We start from the raw sequence: 25,077 nt of genomic DNA on the forward strand, positions 1-25,077 counted from the left end.
TTCAAGTGTAGGATGTAGATTAAAAGGCAGTTAGCATGAGATACTCTGCTGTTGATGTGTCTGCATGTGTGCATGCGTTAATGCATGCGCCCTGGAGGCATGTGCGCTCAGCTGACTGAAACTGTGAGCAACTTTCTTCTTTCCTTATATTGCTCTGTATGTTTATCCAGGTCTTACCTTCCACCTGTAATATCATCCCTTCCATGGTGCTGGTTTTCCAGCTGATCACAGCACCGGGAGACAGAAGTCACGTCAGCTCTGCGTTGGCCTGGGCAGCATTTCCTGCTTGTGGGCCAAGTCTCGGTTTGGTCGAGGGCAGGTGAGTCAAAACCACTGTGATGAACAGCAAAATGATCTTCACGTGTTTCCCTCTGTCATTCTGCGAGTTTCCCCCTAACTCAGTCCAAAGACAAGTTCTTTAGCTCAAGCGTGTTAGTTTTTAGCATGTGCACCCTGCCTCTCTGCCCCCCCAGTTACCCCAGATAGGATAACTGGTAATGAAAATGGATGGCTGTAATTCATTTTCAGAGAAAATACCTGCAGTCCAAAAAAATGCAACCTGCAACTTTTATGAGTGTTTCTCATCAACATTTCTTTGTACAGTGACAGGTTTCTGTTATGTGCACAGGTTCAAAACGCCACTGGTCAGGGGCGAGCCCAGCACACAGCTGGACCAGTTTAAAAAGATTGAAGCCCTCATCTCCTCTGATCTCGACCACTGGCTGTGCAACCTGTATTTTCAGGTGTGTGTGCAATTACGAAACCCCTTGTTCACATGTTTGTTTTGATGACGCGAACCTCTCGATTATTCTATTTAAATTCGTAATTGCGTGCAGGTACAGTATGTGCGTGTTTATTTTTTGGTCTCAGTTATAAACCATGTGCTTGTGTGTGCCATTTTTTTGTGTCTTTTTCACTCTGATCCTCTTCTTTTATTTGGAATGTTTAGGGGGCAGAATGGTGGATCTGAAAAGATGGGGGGTGGATTTTTGGATTTTCAACGATAAAAAGCTTTTACAGAGAAATTGAAAATTGGCCCCAGAGAGCAAACAAGAACCACATCTTTACCCAGCAATTCTGAAAGCATTAGAGCTGATGCATTGATTAGATTAGTAAACATCTTAATTGAATTAAAAACCAGAACAAAGCTCTCTGTCTTGGATTTGCTTCTTTATTTGTCCCTTTGACTGTGACATGTTGTTTGTATTACTGCATTATCATTACTGTTGGTACGGTTGCTTTGATTGCTGTGGGATATTTTTTTTGTATCTCTGCATATGCACAGCACAACAACAAGCACAATATTCTTGTCACATTTATAGATTTAATTGAATTGTTTTACTGCACACTTTGACAAATGCTAGTAGTTCTCTGTGCCTGCAGTTTTGAACACCTGTAATGTTATTCATACAGCAAGATGTTCTCCCACAAACAATGATGATGCAATGGAACATTATGCACATAACTACTGATTATTACAAGCTATTAATGTTCACTGAACACATATGCAGACCTCTGACACACGCAAAGCAGGCCTGTTCCTCTTCTGGTTTCTTGTGTTTTAGGTAAAGAGACTCCCACCTGGAGCATCTCGGAGACCAGAGCACTGCATCACTCTATCGATCCCCACTTCTAAACAACCTATCATTCCCCAATCTGAGGTCCACCAGAACCAGCTGCCACTCCAGCCCAAGCCCCCATCGCAGCACCAGCTCTGTCCTCAGCTCGTTCATCCCCAGTCCCAACAGCAGCCCTGTACAGACCCCAGCTGCAGAGCGGGAGATCCCTCTGTGGTACATTCTCACCGGGGGTCCCCTCTCAACCTGTCAGCTGATTCTGCTTGCTCTTCCTCATCTCTGCCAGGTAGGGCTCCGATGTTACAACTCCCAACTATGCCACAGTGTGGAGAAAATGTCACCCTAATGTCACCAACACTGGGAAAAGAAGAATGACAGGCCTCCCTTACAGCAAAGCTCCACTGAGGTGAATGTGCTTGAGGGTAGGGTTTGGTAGGGGAATGCTTGACAGACAGACATTATATTTGTTTTCTCAGTTAGATTATGTGTAAAATATATAGACTCTAATGTTAGTGTTAGCATAGGCAAAGTATCGTGCACAACATTAGCAGAACCTGATAGTTGACAGACATTTAGATAAATAAAACCACCACTTCAGCAAGCAAACAAAAACCTGGCATGTAAAGTGCTGGTTAAATAAGTCCAATCAAGCTAGCTATCGGTGAACAGTGGTTAGCCTAGCTGCCATGATTAGCACAACAAAGGTTTTGGAATTTATAACCACATTTTCTTCTTTATATTCTGTGTCCAGCTGAGCCAAACCAAACATTTTACATGCTTACATGACCTGGAAGACACACATTGCTGTGTTTTGCGGTCTGGCTTTGGTTCACTGTGGATGACTAACTTATAATTACCGAGTTCGAGCTATAAAAAGAGCTATATAGCAATTTTGTGCCAGTTGACTGAAATTCCTTCTTTAAGTTCAATACATAGTAGGTGCTTACATGCTGCAATGCATTTCTGATTACCATCTTAACTTCATCTGCCTTTTTATCCACAACTCACCATTTCAATAACATCCGGTTAGCTTTATTTTATATGATTTCTCCTTAGGAAGATAAGATATAAAACAGATGATGAAATTTTAGATTTAGTTATGAGACTTCATCTTGGTTCAGTCTTTACTGTTGCTTCAAGTCAAGGAGAGGCTTTTAGAGTTCGTGTGTTCCCTTATGTATGTGTGACCTCTTCCTGTGTCCTGTAGTTACTTCTTTAAATCTTAACACAAGCAAATCATGTTTAAGTGAGGGATGGGCGCTCCTTTGCTTCCCTTTTACAGCATGCAGAGATAATATCCTGTGTCATACAACGTAGGTATTAAGGTATCCTTTAGCTACGTAGGAGAAATGTTTTTTTATGGTTTCCTTGCTTATGTGGTGGTCCAACCCAGGTATATTAGTAGAGGGCCCGGGTTAATATAGTTTTTGCTTCATTTCATTACTGAAATGGGGTGAAGTGATATAAGTATGAATCTTACAATGTCCAAAGTTTGAGCTAAGCGATAAAAATGCTGAAATCACATATTTAATCATAACCACATTTAATTGGGGCTAATGATTTTGTTGATAATAATAATGATAATATTAGAGTCCATCTCCTTATTTTAAAAAACATACTAGTTTTAGTCATCTAGCATTCTGGCCATTGCCACAAATCAAGTGCAGACTCATTTGGTATTGATCCTCAACAAAGACGACCGGCTAGCTTCTTTGTTATTAATACACTGGCCTTTTTTTCCTTTTCTCGCTTTCTTTCTTTCTATTTTTTTGCACGCACAGCTCATCTTTATTTAACAGTCCTCAAAAGTTTCTGGGGTGCTCTGCTTTAAACATCACACAGGCTTTTTAATTACAAATGAGTTGTGACAGGTCTGCTGGGTAGCACCCTGGCCCATTTTAAACGTGATGCCGGCTGACAGCTTGGCAGTGTTCTCCCAGCACTGAAACATGTGGAAGAAATTGGTCTTTTACATTTCACAGCTTGTCGCTTCCTCCGCTGGCTGACCTGTGACCCCCCACAGAGATCCTAACGCCCACAAGGGAAGTGTCCCCAACGAACTGACTGCCTTTCCAGAGAGAAAGAAAGAGAGCGAGGGAGGGAGAGGAGCACTCACTATGGGAGATTTATGTTCTGCCACACAAGGCAAAAGGTACCAGGTCTCTTCACCGCACACGGCTTCAAACTCTGGCTTGCACGCAGGCAGAGATGTCAACACACACGCACTCGCGCGCACGCACATTCTCACAGGTGAGGAGGTTGCTTGGGAAGTGAACCCAATCCGCAAGTGAAATAACGGATCAAAAGGTGTCCTGCACAACACCTCATCTGCGCCGTTCCCTAAGCCGACCTGACGTTTGTGCCTCATTTGCATACAGATCCGTTCATGTTGCATTACCTCTGGAGCGAATTATGGTGTTCAGATGGGGTGATACGTCAAGGTTGAATGGAGCGATTGGATGGACAACTTTAACCTAGCCAAAAATGGAAATCCAATTTAGCAAGGAAAAGAGGATCGAATTACCCCCCTACCCCACCTCCTTCTCAGTTTTTAGTCAAGTCTGAGGGTTTTCAGACATTTCTTTCCTATTTCATGCCTCCCTGTTTCTGATGTCTTCTGCGTGGAGCTCACTTTCTCTCTGCATGTAACGCCTAGATTTTCCTCATTACCCATTTGTCTCTGAGTCAGGACAAGTATATGGAGATCTCTTGTCATTGCGATAATCTGCACAGTGCAGAGCTTGACAGTGAGACTTGAAGATTGCATTCCTCGGGCCTTAAGTTAATTAATCCCCACAGAAGAAACACAGCGTTGGTGAGGTGTCTATACGGAACGAAACCTGACATCCCAAACCAAGATTATAACTCTGACGAGTTTCAATCAAAACAATTTTATGTGGGCATTAATGTGTTTCTGTTTCATATTATTATTATTAGCTATCGGATGGTAATAATCTGATTTACGTCAGTTGACTTGTCCAAGCAGAACGGAGTGTATTTGGCTTTTTACCGCAGTGATCGGCTGGAGGCACAATGGGTTAAGTGACCTTTCGCATTAACTGAATGATCCAGTTAGTATGGGTTTACTTGAACCCAAATGACTAATTAGATTAGCATCTTGTTTCATGATAGCCTTTAGTGGATCACTGTGAGCATGCAGATGAGTCTGCTGTAACTATGACACTGCTTCCTTTTTTTTCTCTCGTTTTTTGAACTCATTTATTTATTTTATCCCACAAAGGCATCTTAACATCCATCCCCTTGAGCATAGATGGTGATTTCGAGGATTCCTCATCTCATCTCTCTTTTGGAGCATTGCCCTTTACTTTCAGGATGTTTTTTTCCCCCCTCCAGGCCACTCCCAGTCATCAGCATTTCAAACCGCGATGTTACATCATAAACTCTCAATCAGCCGCATGCCACTTCCTGATGATTAATTCGACAACGTTAATGTCCAACTTCCGAATGTATGCAGAAACACACATTTAAAGCTTTACTTTAGTATAAGCAGACTGCATGGGACAAACACAATGGAAGGTGAATTCCCAGAAAAGTGAAGGCTGTGTTTGATTCAGCAGGTGCGATGTAGACAGATTTAACCTGCATGACCTACAGAATTTACCGGTAACTCCTGATATAATGGCACATAACTATTTAGACATTAGTATGCACTGCAGTGTTTGATAGTCATTAAAATGCAATGGATTACAAGAAAGAAAGAAAAAAAACTTGAGTGAAGCAACAATAAATCTGCACCGTATCATAGCAACCTCAACATGAGAGCCTGACAGACTCAAGGGTAATCCGTGAGTTGCTAACCTTCGATTCCTCTGTAAATTTGGACCAGTCATCAGGCAATTAAGGGCCTAGGTGAACAAGAACTGCCATCTCAGTCTGGTTCCATCTCACCAGTAACACAGTGATGGGGTCTCGACGGTGTTACAGGCCTCGGGCTTTTCTCTTTACTTGGCCTGTTTTTGTGTGTAAGCAAGAAAGAAAAGAGGCGCGTTGAGTTATGCGTTTTGTGAGGTAGACTCTTACATTTCTACCCTGGAAAATGTTTGTCCATATATGCAAGTTTCTACATATTAATATCTTTGCCTTTTTGTGTGTGGGTGCATCAATACAGAGTGTGTGTGCGTGTGTGTGTGTGTGTGTGTGCAGTGGATGAGTATGTGTTCTGGTCTTATAGCTCAGAGCACAGGGGGGAAAACAAGGAGTTTGTTGTTGGCCTTGGGTGCCCAGGGAGGCTGGAGTTGTGGCAGCTCTAGCACTCAGTTCATGGACGTAGCCTTTAGCTGTCAGAGCTGTCGATGCTGCCTCCGCACTGATTCTCGTTCCATAGCGTCTGAGCGTAAGCAAGTGGGGCCTAGTGTAATAAGTTCGTGTTTGTGTGTGTGTGATAGTACAGTCTCTGAAAAGATCCTAATCCACGGTGGTCCAAGTCTGTGAGTTTATGTGGTTGATGCTTCAGCTAATAGAGTATGAGGGGTGTGTGTATTTGTGTGTGAGAGCATTGCATTGTTCTGACTCAGACTGTCTGCACATGAGCACAGACATAGTGCTCATGTGCAACATTAAAAAGACTTCTGTCCAATGTAAACTAAAGTCAGCAGTGTCGCTGTGTGCTATTTAATCCGACTATGCTTTTTAAAACAAGGTAGGGTAACATCCTATAGTTTACAAAAAGATTCTTTGATTTTTTGACACTTGAAGACCTGTACTTTTTTATACTCTTTATACTAAGACACACCAATTTGACACAACTTTAAAATCACTTGTCTAATATTGTGCAAGTTCTTTTCATGCCACCAAACCAGTTCTAACCAGTAAAAACTGGCACAGAGGATGTCTGAAAGTGTCCCATGGTGTTTAGATCCTTTAGTTCCTGTGGTTTGCAGGGGTGGAGTCTCTGTGCATACTGTGAATGCTCGATTGGATTGGTAACAAGGGAGTTTGAAAGACCAGGTATATTTCTCAGGCTCTTATTCTCCTTGTTTGAGTCATTACTGAGCACTTTTTGGCTTAGAGTCTTCTGGAGGGGGTCACTGAAACCAGAAAGGGCCTGGCCTGCAGTGACTAACAAGAAAGAGAGCAAAACATTGCATTTAACAAAGTGGTCAGTTCTAGTCACCTGCTGTTTTAATCTTGTGGCTGGCAAGTGTGTTTATCCCAAGCCCTGATGTGACCACACAACTGAGTACACGGTTATGTAACGTCTTTATAATGTAGAAATAAAAATTTTATCCTGAGAATAGAATAACTATAACACCAGGGCAAATGTTTACCAGCAAAGGGGTGGTAATTAAAAACTACATCAGTGTGAAATCTGATTTCAGACTCTGTGAAAAATAGAGGTGAGCAGAATCTTCCTGCCATTTAAATGCAGTAAAAATTTAGCTGTCAGGAGGATTTCTGATGTGTGGCTAATATTTAAGTTATTATTACTGATATATTTAATCCCACAGCAGGAGAAAAATTATATCATTGCTGAGGCTTCCATATGTAGTATATAGATGTGATTGGTTCCACGGGGGGAAAAAAAAGTTTCACATAGTGAGATTTTTACATGTATCAAGCTAAGGTTTACTTAATTGCAACCTCCAGGCAAAGCAGGAACCCTTTTTTAAATTCTGTGAATGTTAATATGCTAAATAATGCAGATCTTCGACTCTTCAAGCATGAGACACACATCTGGCGGCTTACCATTTAAATTACAGCAAGAAAAAAAATGCGAGACAGAGAAAAGAGAAAAAGAAATGGAGGATGAAAAACACTTCAGAAGAAGGGAAATGATGGGAAAATGTGTGAAAATGTATCATAACCAAAATTTAATTTATTTTTTTGATTTTTCATCATTTGTAATTGCATATATATCCATATCTATATATCTTACTGTATCTCCCTATATATTTTTTCTTCCCCTTTTTTTATTATATGTGTATTAATATTACTCAGGCCTGAAATTATAATGATAAAGTGTGGTATGCAAGAGAAAACAACCTTAAATATTCTTTTCCTCTTTACACTTACTGCACATTATTTCTCTTTTGGGCGTGCAGGCAAGAATTTCTCATCAGGAGCCATTTCTGGAAGCACCGGAGAGAAGAGTGATCCATGCAGGGAGAAAGCAGAGGGTGGGAATCACTACAAGGTAACACTGTGATTTAAGGGGAAGTGTTCCCACCCTTAAAATGAGCACCCTTTCTGCTTTCCCCTTCCATTCCCTCCCTTTCCTTCCCGCCCCTCTCTGCGGCCTTGCGCGCACCTCCCCGGCTTATTATCTGAGATTTGTCAAAATACATTTCACACTAACAGGTATTTTTCAGCCTTCAAAGCCAGTTTTGATCTGCTTGACAAGCCAAAGCAGCTCAAATTGTGTGAAATCAGCAACGCTAGCCAGGCCTCGCCTTTTTTTCTTCTTCTCCAAACCGTTCTAAACACGCCTCTTCCTGGGCTACAGACGACTTAAGCTAAATTAATCAAAGCCTGCGTGTTACCTGCCATACTTTGAAGTGGTAATTGCAAAATTACTCTATGTGCTGATCTGGCATTGCTGCCTCCCGGTCCGCCCCTTCCATTGTGCCTCTGCTGCGGCCTTTTGTTGTTGTGATGTTATTGTTGAGGTAGTTAGACGCCTATGAACAACATCAAGCCTCCTTCTCTCAAACACATATACCCACCACCCTTTCTTGCCCGTCTTTATTCCTACTAACCTCCTCCTGCTGATGTACAAGAGGCTCTTTGGACCACCATTAATCAGGGATGACCTGTTAAATAAATGAGTTTGTTGATATGAGGTTTTATATCTCTGCAGCCTCTGCAGACCATGTTTTTCCTTCCCCTCTTGGCCTATCTTTAAAACCTTGCTAACTCTGTCAAATGTCTTGGTTGGAACCCAGTTGTCTAATGATTAAGTGGAGTGATCTCCAACCTGCCCCAGCCTGGAAGCGCTAGGGATCAGATTTCAGCCCTTCAACCTGCAGTGCAGGCCTAATTAAAATGAATTTTCTCCAGGCGACCACTTTGCCCACAGGGCAGGAATTCAGCTATATACGGAATCCACTCTTAAGGTATTGCATTAAATTTATTGTGTGGAGACACTGGAGAACATTGTGGTATATCTCCTGCATCCCCCCCCCCCCCCCCCCCCCGTCTCTCTGCCTTTTTCTCTCACTCTTTTCCACCTTTTTATTGTGATCATCACTCTGGAATCCAAGCTTGCTTTGGCAAAGATTGCCCTATGAAAACGGATGGAGCTTTTATGGGACTCTGCCCATTTACTACTTCCTGGGCCTAGTTTATCTCAGAGGGAGAGACAGAGAGGGATGGAGGAAAGGGAAGATGAAGAAAAAAATAAAAAATAAAACGGAGAGAGGTAGAGTCAGAAAGGGGTGGAAAAAAGAGGCAGCTTGCTTATTCCAAACTGTGGGTCTCATTAACATACATCAGTGTGTATTTCACAACTTCAAGCAGAAAGGCACTAAGCCCACCCAAGGGCAACACAGGCAGGGCTGACACGGCCAGGGAAAGCAAGCCGTTAACATGTTGGCGGCTTAACAAATAATATCTGCTCCCAAGTACCTTAGTGAAAAATTTAAAACCCCACTTCCTAACTCCATTTGACTGTGTTTATGACGATGACAGTAAACGACTTGTGTGGAAAAAAACAGTGCCAGCTGCTCAAATATCACATATTTAACGCCACCATCACTGTACGCATGTTTCCCAAATGAACTCAAGTTGAAGGATGGCATGCCGTATGCGATTTTGCCGTCATTCTTGTCTCGTGTCAATTGAGGCGCGGGTGAGATATAGGAGAGGCTCCAAAGCGCCACGCACACTGTCACTGTCACCGTGTGCATCCCCCAAGATAAATTCAGAGGCCTGTTTCCTGCTTTGATTACAAATGACATCCGCATGTGTTCTCCCCGATTTCTGCTCCTCACAGAAGAAGCCAATCAAGAAGACAAATAGCTGTGGCCCCAGCATGAGCGGCAGAAGTGCACCGCCTCGGCAGGCAGACAAACAGAAGATGCAGCCTTCAATGGAGAACCTCTCCGCGGAGGAGATGGAGGAGTATACATTCTCCCTACGGTAAGTCTCACCACTCATTATCCCGGCTCAGCCTTGCAAAATTCAAATGTGTGGGGGAAAGAAAAGAAAAAAAAGCAAAAGAAAGAAAAACGTGGGTGACAAGTGGTTTCTGTGCCTCACAGACGCTGAAATGTACAGCATCAACCAGACAGACTCTGACAACAAGACGTGCCTAGAACACCTCCTTAACAGATATAGATAAAGTAGTCGAGTGTCTTTCGAGGGAAATCCAAATGAGTTTGTATGTGGTATAGCTTAAATCGCATATAACTCAATTTTAATTTCCCAACATAAACAAGGCACACTCAAAGCAATTTCCAGAGCCTGGTGGCCTCATCTGTCCCGAAGGAAAGGAAAGCACTCCATAAGAATTTGGTGAGGAATCACAGAAATTCAGCTGCCCACAATACTATCATTTTTATATTTGATACTTTCAGAAGTCACAAGTCCTCTTTTGTCTGTTAATTAAATCTGTACTTGCCTACATTTGACTTAGATCTCAAGACTGCACAATCAACAGTCAGTGTTTCTTTGTGCTTTGCTTTTCAGGACAAAATAATCAGTCGTATTTCAGCTAATTTGCTTTGTGACAGTGTCGCATTTAAAGCCAAACCAAACGCTGCTCAAGCTACAACAATAATGTCCCCGTGAATTTTTGTTGTTGTTGTCTCCCAGTCCTCTGCAAAAATGCGTGGAAATTACGTTTCATCTTTATTGTGGCTCACAGCATTTGATTTTAATGAGAAAACAAGAATGTATGAAATACAAACAGAGCGCCGAATTTCAAACACCTCGGCCAAATTTGCTAAAAGCATCCAGGTAGCACCCGCATGCCCATGGAGCATCAAAACAGACTGAGAGCAAAATTGCTTATTTCAACAAGAAAAGTCTCAGGTATTTGTTTTTATTTGAATGTCAACTAAATTGAGGGGAGGAGATTACCATTACTGCACTGGGGGGGGGGGGGAGAGTAAAGACAGCGAGAGAGTCTACTGTATGTATGTGCAAGAGAGACATAAAGCGAGCGCTCCCTGGAGATTTAAAAGTACCCATGTTTCCTCATTTCTGGGAGTTTGTAATTTATAGCTGCTGGTCACATATTAAACAAGATCAGAGACTACTCCCTGACATCTTCTGAACATACTGAGGGAATTCAAATGATTACCAGCGTATCCTGCCAACAAATGACGACATAGAGACTATCTTGAGGGAAAGTGAATACAAAAAAAAATAAAAAATGAACACAGAGCCCGGGCAGACTGCGCACAAAGGGACACAATTAAATGGTTTTCACGATTATTCATAGTGCCGCTTTTTACCTCTGAGCAGTTGCTGGGTTCGGTGAGATGAGACATTTCTGTCAGTTATAGGTACGGATTGTATTGAGTTGGAGACTTGGCTGTTCCCTGATGCCCTGTGAAGGTGCTGCTGCTATTGATTTCATCTTTACAAGCACACACATTACAGTATCTTTGAGCTAAAGGCTGATAATTTTATTTTATTTTTTTGCCCTCACCTAATCAGACTATTAGAAAGATACAGTGGCAGTGCTGGCTTTCACGTTAAAGACGCAGCAGTCTCTCATCTGTCTCTCCCGCTGTGTTGTTTGACTTATTCTGGGTTTGTCTACATTACCTGAGGACTGACAGAGATGCCGACAAAAGGGATTATTTACAGATATTTTTTTATTTATTTTGCCTTAATGATGTCATCTCGCCCCGCGTCGTCTTTTGGCATTTTGGGAGCTCGGGTTTTTATCTCTGTGTCTGTGTTTATGTGCATCTGTAGACGAATGTGAGAGACAGAGGGTGTGTACAGTATTTTTTGACTATGCAAGCGAGTAGAGTATGCACACACACACACACACTTGCCTGTATATTCTTGTATTTTAACTGAGGAAAGGAATCATACTGAAGTGATTGAGGGATATTACTGCCATCTATTGAGCCACAAGAGACTGAGCTCATTGAGATTTTTATAAGGCATCCTGACACAAACGTGCAAATCAGATGCTCATGCATTATTAAGCAAAGACTTTGAAACAGTAAGATTCAGTTCAGACAGTCGGAGAATCACACGAGCGGTTTAACATAGTGCATTCATTTATGTGTCGCAGTCAGGAGCACTTTATTCATCAAGTAAAATAAATGCAGCGCGATGAATTGGAATGAAGTGGGCTAATGTCTTAAAGAGATCTGCAGTATGTATGGGACCTGTATACAAGTGCTTAGATAACTATCATATCTGATATCATATCTCACAGTACAATAATATTGAATGGGTTGCATTGTTGTATTTTGTCATGTTTCTCAGGTCTTTGTCTGAATTTCTACGAACATTATTGCTAAGGATTGTCTTATTGCATTGGAGTCACACTGGGTTAAATATGTACACTTGGGTTTTAAGGGGTATTTATTATTTTCTTCTTTTTTTTGGGTTGTATGGAAGCCCCAAACGCAATTTCATTGTTCTTGACAATGACAATAAATAAATAAATACTAAATACTAAATACATTAGACTGTGTGTGCGTTACAGGTGGGACTGTAAATTAAATTAAAAAAAATTTTTTTTTAATGTATCAACTACATAAAAACATAATACTGATACAAGTAGAACCAAGTCGACACGAATGAAAACTACTAGAGGTTTTATGTAAAAGTTTTTTTTATTCCAAATGGTGACAACGTCATCTACTTTGACAGAAATACTGCAAAGTACATCTTTTGGGAGGAGATGTTTCCAATGGATATGATTGTTTATATATTATAGTACACACATGTATATTTTTTATTTAAAGTCTTTGTTTCATTGGGTGAGGATCAGGCTTTCTTGTGTAATTGTTTTCACATTTCCACGCTGGTGATCTAAAAAGGCATAGAAAAAAAAAAAAATAATGAAGTCGAAAATCAAAGAAAACACTATGCTATGCACTTTTTTTAAAAAACTGCAGGTATTGACAATTGCAAATTAGTTCTGGGCAAATGAAAAAGTCTGAAAACATGTCAGGAATGATCTTTTTGTCAAGCGTTACTGTGCCGCTGATATCTGTTTGAACACGCTTGAAAGACTCCAGCCGACCCTCCAGTTTATTTGATGTCTACAAGTGTAATTTTCAATACTCCTCTTTTTTTCTCACAGAATAGCACTGAGCAAAATCAAAGAACCTGATTCAATATGGCTGTTGTAATTCGATCGGGCCAATTTAATGCTTTTGGTCGAGGATAAACATGCTGAATTAATTTTACACTTTAAAGACTACTTTACATTTTGTGTACTCAGCACGGTGATGAGATACTAATGGTAGCTCACATTCGACCTGTGCAAACCTCATCATGTGTGATATTGACGAATTATTACTAATAATAATAATTACTATTAGTTGTTATCTGATAATATATACCCTCTTCCTATGTAGTGTACCACATACTTACATGATTATTATCAAATTGCTATAGTGTCGTATTATACCTCATCAATGTCACCCAACTGTTTTTTTTTTCCTACTCTCGTTTTGAGGAGAGAAACCTGTTTTAATCAAAGTCATTCTCATATAGCAATTAGATCTAATTAGTCCAATTATCAAGATTCTAATTACACTGAAATATATCCCCTAAATCTCATATCAATTATAGTATGTGTGACTCGTCCTGATCGGGAAACATGAAGAGCGACAGTGAAGACAAAGCTGTGTTGAAGGTAGCAGAGAGCGTTTTCATTCTCTGGAGGACAACTGGCTGCAGAACTGTCCCCATCTGTCCCCAAAGCTTTTATTACAAAATGCTGTTTGGTCATCTGGGGATAAATGTCGCTTAACCTTTATCTAGTTGTTTCAAAATCTGAACTATTTTGCTGCTAATTATGATGCCATGATTAGTTACATGCTTGTTTGTCGTCTCAGTTAGATAAGTTGAATGAATAATAATAAATACAGTTTCAGCTGTTATTGCTGCAGCTATTAAACACCACCGTTAAGTCTGGACTCAAGGAAGGAAGAAGCCACTGCGGTGACAGTGAACTAGATTAAAGTTAGGTTGAACTTTTGGTAGCACAGTAGCTCATATGCTAATAAGTCTCAAACAGGTACACAAATCCACACACACACACGAAATCAGGAGCAGACCTTGATTGTGTAGCACAGTATGTTGCTATAGTGGTGGAGTGTTATACTGTAGGTGCACTGGAAAACACACACGCACACACACACACACACACACGCACACACACACGCACAGCCTGCTCTTGCTGTGGAGTCAGAGGGAACACACTGACCTAATTTCCCCCAGTTAACTCGCCTCGTTGGGGACCAACGTTCCTCTCCACCCGTTTCCCCCAACCGAGCCTATAGGAGCGTCCCTGATGTGTATCTCTGTGTCTCTATCATTCTGTGCCCTCCATCTGTTTGAGTATGTTTCCTCGCTCAAATATAAGATTCCAAGTTAAGTGTTATTCTATTTTACGTGTTTATAACAAGGGTAACGTGCAACCCCGCAGTGCCGCACGCCTGGGAAAGACCAGCAACTGTCGTGGAGAGAAAGAAAGCCGAGCCTGAAGTTGTGTACAGAAAAAAGGCAGAAAAACACCTGAAATAACACCCAGTTTCAGGCTGTCAATCCTCTGCAAACTGCAGCTACGAATCACAACTCTGTGCAAGGGTCAATAAATTCTGATGTAATACTGGTAGGATAAGTGGGTGGAGACATGGTGGTGCTAGTCACCCCTCTCTAGCGCTTTCCAGGGCTCTTTCCTGTACTGAGAGGGCAGGGAAGTGTCTGCGCTTCTGCATGCCCAAGTACCTGCTTGCATGTGTGAAAGAGTGGCCCCTGGCTACCACGGCCCGAGTGCACATGTTAGGGGTTTTTTTAGTGGCCAGACGTGCCCTGGGTCACTTTCAGATCTCACAGACACATACTCGCAAAATCAACATGCCGCTTCCTTTATGGAAATCAGAGCTGTCACATCCTTGACAGACTAACACTGCAATATGATTGGTTAATTCACACTGATGGTGTGCATCAGTGGGCGCATACTGCGGTCCCATTGGTGGTCTGGGTCAAATGAATGCGCTTCACACTGACACGTGGGAAAGAGGGGAGGTGTCAGATACTGAAAAGTGGCAGGAGCTATATGTAAGAATATATGAGTAATCGCATATGATTTGTGCATGAGGCCTTTGTGTGCACTTGAAAAAATAGAGCTAAGCCAGAGATGGCACTTAACTTACGCTCTTCCTTTTTTCTTTTATATCTGTAATCACTAGTTCCCCAGCGTTATATAAACACATAACTCTTCCAGAAATTACAAGTTTTACATGCAGCTATGTAACAGCCAATGCACTGTAGCACAAACATGCACTAATGGACTGTGTCCTGTGCAAATAAATGTGAACTCTTAGGAAAATATTACTGACAGGCAGCTCTGATACTATAACTGACAAGCTCTCTGGATGCCGATGTAATCAGAAGTTGCAGTTGCCTACTGCAGCATTTGTATATATATATATATGCATGATGTCATCTGCACACGTTTTAGCTATTATTATCAGCAATAAACAAAGGTGGAGCAGGCCTGACAGGCATTTACCTTCTTCTTATATTTGCTTGGAGACAGTTACAGTTATAGTATCTATAAAAAAAACATGATCTTTGTTAATCCATATTTGTGTTGAGGCTGGATTCCTTTGAATGAAGCATTTGAATCAATAACAAAACATTACATCATTGAACATAATTGGCCCCCATTAGTGGTAATGTATTGTAACAAAGCCTGGGATTGGAAAAAAAGTGGTTTGAGAGTTACAGACTCCTACTCCAAAAGGCATTTCAGGCCACGTCTTCAAGTCAAACATCATCTTTGCTTTTTGTCTTTAGCACTCACTTAATTGATCTCTGCGTACCCGCACAGTTAGACTCTATAGCTCTTTATTATTTCCTTTCTTCCTCTCCCTCCCTCCTGTTAATTCCGTCTTTATCTCACTTCTCTGCCTCTCATTTTCTCCATCTTTCCCTCTCCATCCTGTCTCTATCTCTCTGGTGACAATGTCCTGCAGTTATGAAGCAAGGTCAAAAAAGTGAAATCCATTTAAATACTGATGCAACTCTCTGGAGGGCCATACATACATTCTGCAGCACCCGTCCCTGTACACCTCACACAGATTGCTGAATGGATGGATGTGGAACATTTATTTGTTCTGCATTTATCGCTTATTGTGTTGCACATCCACTGGCACCCATATCTGTATTTTCTCAGCGCCCCCCAAAAATCTAGAGAGAGAGCGAGAAAACAACAACCTGTTCTTCATTGTTGAGCACAAGGGTGGTGGTAGTTGCACCATTTGTGTGTGTGTGTGTGTGTGTGTGTGTGTGTGTGTGTGTGTGTGTGTGTGTGTGTGTGTGTAGCACTCGCAAAGTCAGTATGTGTTTGTCCATCCCAGGTGCATCTGCATTTGAAATGTTTCCACCCTACTTTATGGTGCACCAAGGGACCTGCCATTTCCATTTTTAATTCCCTCTCGTGCTAAGTCAGGCACTCCATAAAAACGCCACATGTTGCTCAGCAATGAAACAGCTACCTCATTTATGCATCTAAACTATTCCAATGTGTGCGAGGAGGCCAAAATGTTTTTGCAGGAGGAGTTTAGGCAATGCAAGAGTCAAGTTGCTAAATTATGGCTCATGATCTAAGACTAGTTTATCCACAAATATGAGATATGAGACGGTTACATGGTTTGACTTGTAGAGCTGTTGTTATACCTCTCATCTATGAATGTATCATAGATATTTTTACTTTTTAAAATTCTGTTCTCCATAACTTCTGTTTAATTGCAAGTAATTGGCTTGATTTTTAATTCTGATGTGTACAGGTTTTATTACATGGCAATTGACTCCAAATACCTGCCACTGTGCTCCAGTTTTGTCAATGGAGCTCGTTTAGGGTATGTATATACTCTTTGGCAGATTTGCAAAATAAATAAATAAATAAATGTGCTTATAAAACCTCAACATGTTAAGGTAGTTTCACTTGGAAAAAAATAAAGCAAAGAAAAAAAAACAAATGAGAGGAGGGAGTACGAGAGAAAGAGTGAGCACAAAGTTGTATCCGATGCATTTTTTTTTTCATGCTTTCTGATTCTTTTTTTTCCTTGTATAAATAAAAGTTCTCACAAGATGATATAAAATGACTCAATTATCTAAAAGCCTTACAGGCACAGAGAGATGCTCTGTCCAAGTTGTTATTGTGCACACACACATACACGTTCGAGGTGCTTTGGAAAATGATACCAGCTTAGAAACCAATAATTATCATTTAATACATCTTGTGGGAGCGTGTTTCTTTATGGTTTCCACTTTGTAAGCTTCGTGCATTATATTTGGCCCACCTGTGCAAAGCACTGCTTCAGTGCCAGAACTGCAATAAACATCTGTACTTCTGCATGAATAAAATTTAAAAATAAATACGTTTGTTCACATAATTGAAATGCATACACGTGAATTTTATTTACACAAACTTCTGAAACTTATTTGGCAGTTTTAGTTAATAATTCTTTATTGTGATTTTTTTGCACTCGCATTATAGATCTCCTACAGAACTAAAGAAACCACTTGCATGAAATGCAAAACAGCTTCAAGAACTTTTCAAGCTTTTCAGGATCACTTGCATTAGAGTCAAATGTCAAAATAATTATTAGTATTCAAATATAACTGATAACATCCACTTCTTTGGTTTCCAGGGACAAAAGGCAAAAAAAAAGTGTTAAATGAAAAGCAAGACATAAGAAGCTGGAGCAGTGATGGCTTTGGCAGCGATTCAATTGAAACAAGTAATAATCTGTTGGGGACCCGTTTTTGTGGAGTATCCAGCTGTGGGAGGCCAGGGAGTGCCTTGGTGTGTCTACTTTGTGTGTAACAGTGATTATGCAGGTGGCATGCCAGGCTAAATTAGTTAGTCTAAAGAAGCCAAAGCGCTCCCAACTACTTTTGGGTGCCAACAACTTGTAAAATGTAACAATGTTCTGACAAAATGATAGATATCTCATGCCCGGAGTGAGCAATGGCTGGTTAACATTACACAAGTATGTTTCAAAACATTGAAACAAAAAGGCCATTTAGTTTAACATCTAAAGCAAAAGAGGATTTATTACTTTTATTATTCATTTTGTTTATCATATTGTGTTTGTTTTGTTGTAATTTAAGACAGTGATGCTGAATGCTGTTGCTGGGCTGACTGACTGACTAAAGTGATATAGGTGTTTAGTCTCGCAGCTTTGGGTGTGATGCCTGTGGTATGTTTTGATTCAGCTTTGTGGACTCTAGTAGCTTAGGTCTTCCCCTCTACATGCCCCATCATAACTATCTACACTGACAGCATACTGATGCACATATACAATGCCAATCAAATTTGTGAAAGACCACTTAAAGCACAAGTTTTATTCTGGACGCTCTCACCACTTTTAAATACACAGTTATCCCCTCACTAATTGTTCTCTGAGTTACTTGCTCTCTCTTTTCTTGGCTGATAGACAGCGTTCTTTGTTTTATTCCAGTTAAACGCATTTTGCCACTACCTGTGTCTGCAACCGTCATTAGCCAGCAATGCCTCTAAGCTCTCGATGTATCACATGGGTACTGCAAACACAGGTGACAAGGCTGACATGATGACCTATAAGTTTCTTTCAGATTACCAAAAACCTTTCACCACGTTCCAAGCCCTAGCAACGCCTTAGACCTGATTGTGTAACGCACGTAGGACAGATGACAGATACACTCCTAATTCAAAACAAATGCATTATCAGCGTTCCTCAAAAATGAAATATAAACAAAGATGTGGTATCTTGAGTCCTATCTCTTGACAGAGATAATCACACTTCCATAATCACCACAACACTTATGCATCTGGGCCACTAAGAAAACAATTACATTATCTGTCAATCTCTTAAGTCTATTTTCACAGTGGGTTTTTTTTTTTTTTTTTTGCTTTCTCTGTTTCCCCAACAGCAAACCGTTCATCGACTAGGTGGGAAAAGAAGTGTGGGAATTTAAAAACAATGCCGGTGGCCTAAATAAGAAAGTGACAGAAAATATCTTAATCCTCCGAATAAAGGGATAAGTCCAAGACTTTAAGTGGTCTGACACTGGAGGGTTTAAGCCATCGGGGCTACGCAGAGGGAATCTGCGGGTTACCTTTACTCCCTACAGCCCTGGAGCCTTCACACCATAAGTGTGCTATTTTAAATGGAACACCCCACTGTACTCCCTCCCCCATCCACCCTTCCATCTCGTATTACCCGTGCCGTCTTCAAGGTATAATGCATGTCACTACTTGCTTTTCGCTTTGTGCTATTTTTAAGAGCGTAGCGTCTGTTTGTTGTCATAGCGTACAACATTAAGGGACACCAGCCTGGGAAAACCAGTCCAGGAGATGCTTCTGACAGAAACACGCTAGTTAAATCTGATTTACAGGCCTTGGCACACTCAGGAAAGATTTGGAGTGGATGATGCGTCCTTTTGCAATATGCTTTGATGACACGGGTATGAAGAACAAACATATCAAAACTAAGATAATGAGCAAACAGCTTCTGGCCCAGATTTCACAAAAGCATTAAAACTACAATTAAAATATAGTATTATGTCCCATGCATGCCTGTTGAAATGGTTGGTTTCATCACTTGGCCACTGTGCCACATACTATCAGCCATTCAGAGGACAGGCTGTGATATTGAAATGAAACATCCTTCATCCCTGCGAGATAAAAATCCCACACGTCCGCCCGCTGCCTTCCCCTATTTTTCTGTATTATACTTTTGTAATTGGAGGTGCCATAATGAAATCAATTCAGTCGGGATAACAGATTTCACATCATGTTACCGGTTTCCTTTAGAAGGGGCCGCTTCGTGAAGACGTCTAAAAATATTCCTCTTTCATGCATCATCAATATCTTCATTACATGAAAGATGGACGTCAGATTGTGTTTGCTGTTTCTGCGCGATGCCAGTTGACAGGGTAGCATCTCGCCTGTGTCTGCGACACACTGCGTTTACAGGGATTTGGAGAGCATTTTTTGTACAACACAGTGAAGTTGCGATAAAGCTGGAAGTGCTTTTGTGGAGAAGCATGAGATGCGTTTGCTAAGACATCATCTTTCTATCTGCGTTTTAACTCCAAATCTTGTATAAAAGCACTGAATTGGATCTTTTTCAGTGATAGTAAACAAAGACTTTGGCTGAATAAATATATATATTTACTCTGTGTGCATGAGCAACCAGTGGTTTCACACAGGAAACACGCAGTTTATTCGCAGTGGAGTATACTTTAGTTTAAGATCTCAAACAGAGAGCTGAGTGATAACAGACTTTCATGACACATTTAGCCCAACAGGATAAATGTTATTTCAGCCAAGCTCGAACATTTATCAGCCCAAACTCTTGACTGAGCACCTTTTTTTTTTTTTCAATGAATTCCAACTTTTCCCACATGTACAGCAAAATATACCACTGCTCTAAATAGCATCCACTGAGGAAACTTGATTCAACTTCAGATAATTTCACACTTCACACCTCACAGCGACGGCCAAAATTATCTCTGGGTTCGAACAAAACTATGTGAGGCTCCACATTTTCGTATTAGTAGAAGCAGGGAACACAATGCACTTGTACATTTTGATGCAAGTCTAGCCCACATTTGGTAATGGGGGTGAGAGAGCAATACAATTGATTCGGTTTTTCGTCTTTAGGCAATGTACCATTTTCCCTAGATACACACTACAAAGTGAATTCCAACTGTGCTCTGGGACACAGTGGTGAGACATGGGGATGTCCACAGGCATATGCCTTAAGTCACATTGTGTGATCCTCGCCATAGCTCTACTGTAAACACCTACTTTAAGTCTTGTTCTAATTACTATCAGGCGAATGCTAGGAGTCATCACTATCACTGCTTGTTGACATGTGCAAATTATATTGAACAAAAGTCAACGAATGTTGTAAATGCACACCTATAGGTATACACAAATGTGAAATGTCAGGTTTTTATGTTAGGGTATTTCCTTTCCTTTTCTTTCCTTTCCTTTCCTTTCCTTTGCTCCTGCCTCCACTGCTCCATCTGTGCACTCCTTATGAAAGGGAATAGTTGAGCAGGCCTGACAAAGGGCGGCACATAGGAGGCAGAGGTGCTGAGGGAAGCTGAGCACCGCTGAAAGGGATTCCTATCTGTTTGCGTGTCTTTGGTGTGTTAGTGAGGGGGAAAAAAAGAGAGAGCACTTGTGTATATGTTGGCAATTGTATGCGTGTGTGTGCCAGTTTGAATACTACATTTCCCTACCTTTAATGTTTACTGCATGGCTGTCGTGATGGAAATAAGCTTCTGAATAGTATGCAACAGAAAGAGGAGGAAGGATTTGCATCATTATTCAAAGTGATTGTCATAACCTCCAAATCGACTGAACAAAGTCAACACCTTTGTTCTGTTTCAGTAATCTTGCTTTATGTGGTCACCTGTGCATGAACGTTCTTATCCAGCCTGAAAGTGTGATGTAAAATTAATGAGAAAAAAAGACATTACAATGCTTTCATTGGAGGAAATCTGAGTAATGAACTCACATAATTACATACTTGAGTAATAGTATCAGTGTCTAAAAAAAAAAGAAATGCTGAAGAAAACTTCAGATAGTCATGTACAGTGTGTATGATCCTCCTCTTATGAAAACAGATCACAACTGACTGGACCTGGCTCCTGTCCTCCGTGTCTGTCTGACCGAGCGCGTCTGGCTCTCTCCATGCTGCCATCTGAGCTGGGCCTGCCGTTGCTGCGGCAACAACAACAACTGCATAGTAGCTGGCATGGCTCCGTTCAGCAGCTCGGCCTCATTATACTGCTGCTGGCTTTGATGTGGTTTCTGAGGCTCTACCTGCATTACTGCAGCCAGTGGCTCTACCTCCAGGCCATAGCAGTTCCTGTCAACAAGTGAGTTTGCTTCCTTTGATATTGCCCTGCACACACACACATGCATGGAAGAGGATCGCATGAATACACACACAGACGCGCAAAACTTTTCAAGCGCACACATTGCTGCTGACATAAATCCATCAATAAAAACGGAGGACTGACACATACCAGATAATAGTAGCATATTACCATACTGTAAATTCATTAGCATGGCCACACATAACATGACCTGAATGTAGGCTCACACACATGCGGTGTACAGTTATGGGAAAATACGATGCGGAGAGGACAACAAGCTGAGAGGATGAGGATGTGCTGTGTGCAGGCTTGATACACCCAGATCATCTGTTTGGAATCCCCCCATTAACATTTTAACAAGACTTTCTCAATATTAACAAACCATTGCTGGGGGAGTTTGCTCACCACACAGCTTTAAGTCCCAAAAGGCTACATTATTTGGAAGGAATTTATTGTTATTATTTGGTACGCAGCATTGATAATAAACAGCAATAAGATGCCACAGAACTGTTAAATCACATTGGAATAGCATATGGTGCTGATTTAATTCATCACAATAAAAGGGCTGGCTGCAAACATGCATACAACCAGGTTTTTATTACAATAACTCAGGGGCGCAAACATCATGGAAAGTGATGGAGGAGAGCTCAGGAAGAAAAAAAATGTGGCTGAGTGAAAAAAAAAGGAAAAAAGAATGGACTGAGGGGGCGGATAGAAAACAAAAATGTGAAAACAGAGGGGGTCAACGCTGGATGACAACTTCCACATGTCCAAATCTGCTGCTCTCCCTCCAAGCATTTCTCTCTCCATGCAATGGTCAGAGCTGATGATGCCCATTGAGAGGGAGGGAGAGAGAGACTAAGTGACAGTCAGAGCGGTTGGCATGATGACAGGCATACCTCGCTTCACCCTTATATCTCACACTCGTTCCTTTTTCTTTCTTTCTACGTCTGTGTCTGTTTGTTTTTGCATTCTCCCTTCCCATAATCCATCCCGGGACATCATTGGCCTGCAAAGAGTCCCCAACAGCAAAAGTCCCTGGCCTTCAGTGCTTCTACAGTCATCTATGAGTGCTTCATTTCTTCTCTTCTTTTCTTTTACTCACTCAAGTTACAAAGCAGTAATACACTGGTCTAAGGTACTAAACATCTTGTGTTCAGAATATTCTGAATTATAAGTAAACATATACTGTAGGCATAAGCAGTATAATATTTTTGTGCTTATTAAATATGTTTTTCAATGTAATCTGTTAAGAGAGCGATCAGAAGTAGAGTGTAGCATAAATCACATTCTTCAAGGACAGAAAAAGTATGTCAAAGTTGTACTTAACTAAATGTACTTTAATTATAGCACAAAATGTCTCTTATTTTGTGCCAAAATAATAGGAAGCATTTGAGAGAGATCTTAAGATTTTTACTTATAATTTTGTCTGGAAATATAAAAAATAACACATCAAAGTCTCTTGTCTTTACCGGTCATCCAGAGAGGTAATCTCTGTTCTCTGAAATGACTTTTTGGGGCTTGAATCTCTTGAGAGATTTGCTTCAGATGAAACACCAATGGACCTCTACTGTCAGATTAATGGACAGAATCTGAGAGATGCTTGACTCTTGGAGCAAATCAGATGGAAATTAATGAGAGAAAACTGGACCCCTCCTCTCCCACCACTGGCTCTACCTCCTCCTGACTGATGGGAAGATTAAGGAACTCATGAGGCTTGCTGTAAATGGGGAGTTTAACGTACAACGGGCTTGGATAAGCTCTGCCATGTATCGGCAAAGGTGGTAATACTCTTACTTTCAGTGTCCTTTGCATCTTTAGTGTCTTTTATGATAGTAATAGGTATAAAGGTTTCCTTAACAACAGTCAGTCATAATGCCATCAAAGTCATTTGAGTGAATTAGCCACAAATACTATAACACAGTATATGGAGTTGCTGGAAACAGCTGCCCTTGAGCTGCAAAGCATCACAAGCACAAATATGGTACACATATATTGACACTTTCCTCTCATACCAGATTCCACTTCCACGCACACACGGTGGACCTCGTGTACCAGAGTTCTTTACTCCACACCCGGGAGGAGCTGGCAATGGTGGTGGTGGGTCCCCTGACCTTGAACGCAATAACGTTCCTGCTGGTTCTGATCAGATGGGGCTGTCAACAGATATTTGGCTCACTCCCTTCCTTCACGTCAAAGTTTATCATGGCTCAGGGAGTGTGGACAGTCCTCGACCCCCTGGCAGTCTTTGCAGTGGACGCCATCCTCGGGGTAAGTCACTTAAAAATAACTTGGACACTTGTGCACTTTAAATAGGAGTTCACTTTATCTTGGCAAAGTGACTTTAGATTACAAAAAAAAGAGTGCAGAGAGGGTGAGAAGCAAAATGTGCAAGGTTGGATGGGTGTCTTTTTTGGCAGCGGGTTAGATGTGTAAGGTGACTGAAATGGATTGGACATTTCTTGCTGCAGTTTCATGTAGGCAGCAACTTAAACGTAAAAAGGGAGAGAAAACGTTGTTATATTTTGACTTTTGAAATATGTGAAAGAAAATCCGTGAACTGTCTTGTGATCTTCATTTAGAAAAAGAGATTTTCTGCATCCACAGTTATAGGAAACTACTTATTATTTATTTTTAATCCTTGTCTCCTTAGCGCCTCTCCTACAGTCCTGACACACCAGTGGGGGATGCTGCCAAGCTTTATTGGCACTTCTATCAAGCTGACAAATCAGGTGCAGCGGGGGTGATCATCACTCTCTTCCTCTATGCTGTCGTTTTTCTCCTTTCCATCACCATCCTTTCCATGTACCTGCTCAGGTGAGCTACACAGTTAGAATACCAAATATAGCAAGAAAACAATTACATTATCTTAAACACAAAATGTTTTGAAGCAACTGGCATTAACATTAAAATAAATCTCAAATATTTTCTTGTTATTTTAGAGATAAAATGAATGTATTTTTGAATGTTAATTTGTTTCTGTTTTCGGTATGCTCCTAGTATATAATATGTACAATAAACGTATTTAATACTTGCTGGCTTGGTTTAAGTCAACCATCTACAAGAACTTTGTTTTGAATCTGAAAACAAGTTATATCACTTGTTAATGCCACTTGTATCTGTGGCATTAAATACAAAGTATCTTTATGAGACACCCACAAATAAGTCTGCCTTAAATTCTGTTTCAGGGGCTACATGTAGGTCAATCTGATCTCAAGTGAGCTGGGACAATAAAACCACTGCAGTAAAACCTATAACACCCCCGCAACCCACAGCACACAAATGCACAACCAGCCCTTAATCGTCCAAACCTTACCTCCTCCCCATTTAGTAAATCAGAACGATGACATTTTGAAATTGGTTTCTTTGGGTCTCAGTCACACCGGCCTAGAGACAGGTAAGTGATCTCCTGACAACCTCTATTTTCGAGGGAAACATTGTTAACAAG

General features: G+C 41.0%; 1 protein-coding gene across 1 annotated transcript in view; it reads left to right on the forward strand.

The window, feature by feature from the left end:
* Positions 1-25,077, forward strand: part of ofcc1 (orofacial cleft 1 candidate 1) — an 80,505-nt gene that overhangs the window by 21,422 nt on the left and 34,006 nt on the right. Inside the window, exons 12-19 of the mRNA XM_085362500.1 lie at positions 171-319; positions 629-743; positions 1,566-1,863; positions 7,640-7,731; positions 9,529-9,674; positions 21,375-21,629; positions 23,648-23,900; positions 24,283-24,446. Coding sequence (XP_085218626.1) covers positions 171-319; positions 629-743; positions 1,566-1,863; positions 7,640-7,731; positions 9,529-9,674; positions 21,375-21,629; positions 23,648-23,900; positions 24,283-24,446 — 1,472 coding nt within the window. The remainder of the gene's footprint in view (positions 1-170; positions 320-628; positions 744-1,565; positions 1,864-7,639; positions 7,732-9,528; positions 9,675-21,374; positions 21,630-23,647; positions 23,901-24,282; positions 24,447-25,077) is intronic.

The sequence above is a fragment of the Diplotaxodon limnothrissa genome, linkage group LG9, assembly GCF_057381915.1.
Source record: "Diplotaxodon limnothrissa isolate DT_005_m linkage group LG9, D_limnothrissa_male_GT1.1, whole genome shotgun sequence".
NCBI classification, from domain to species: domain Eukaryota; kingdom Metazoa; phylum Chordata; class Actinopteri; order Cichliformes; family Cichlidae; genus Diplotaxodon; species Diplotaxodon limnothrissa.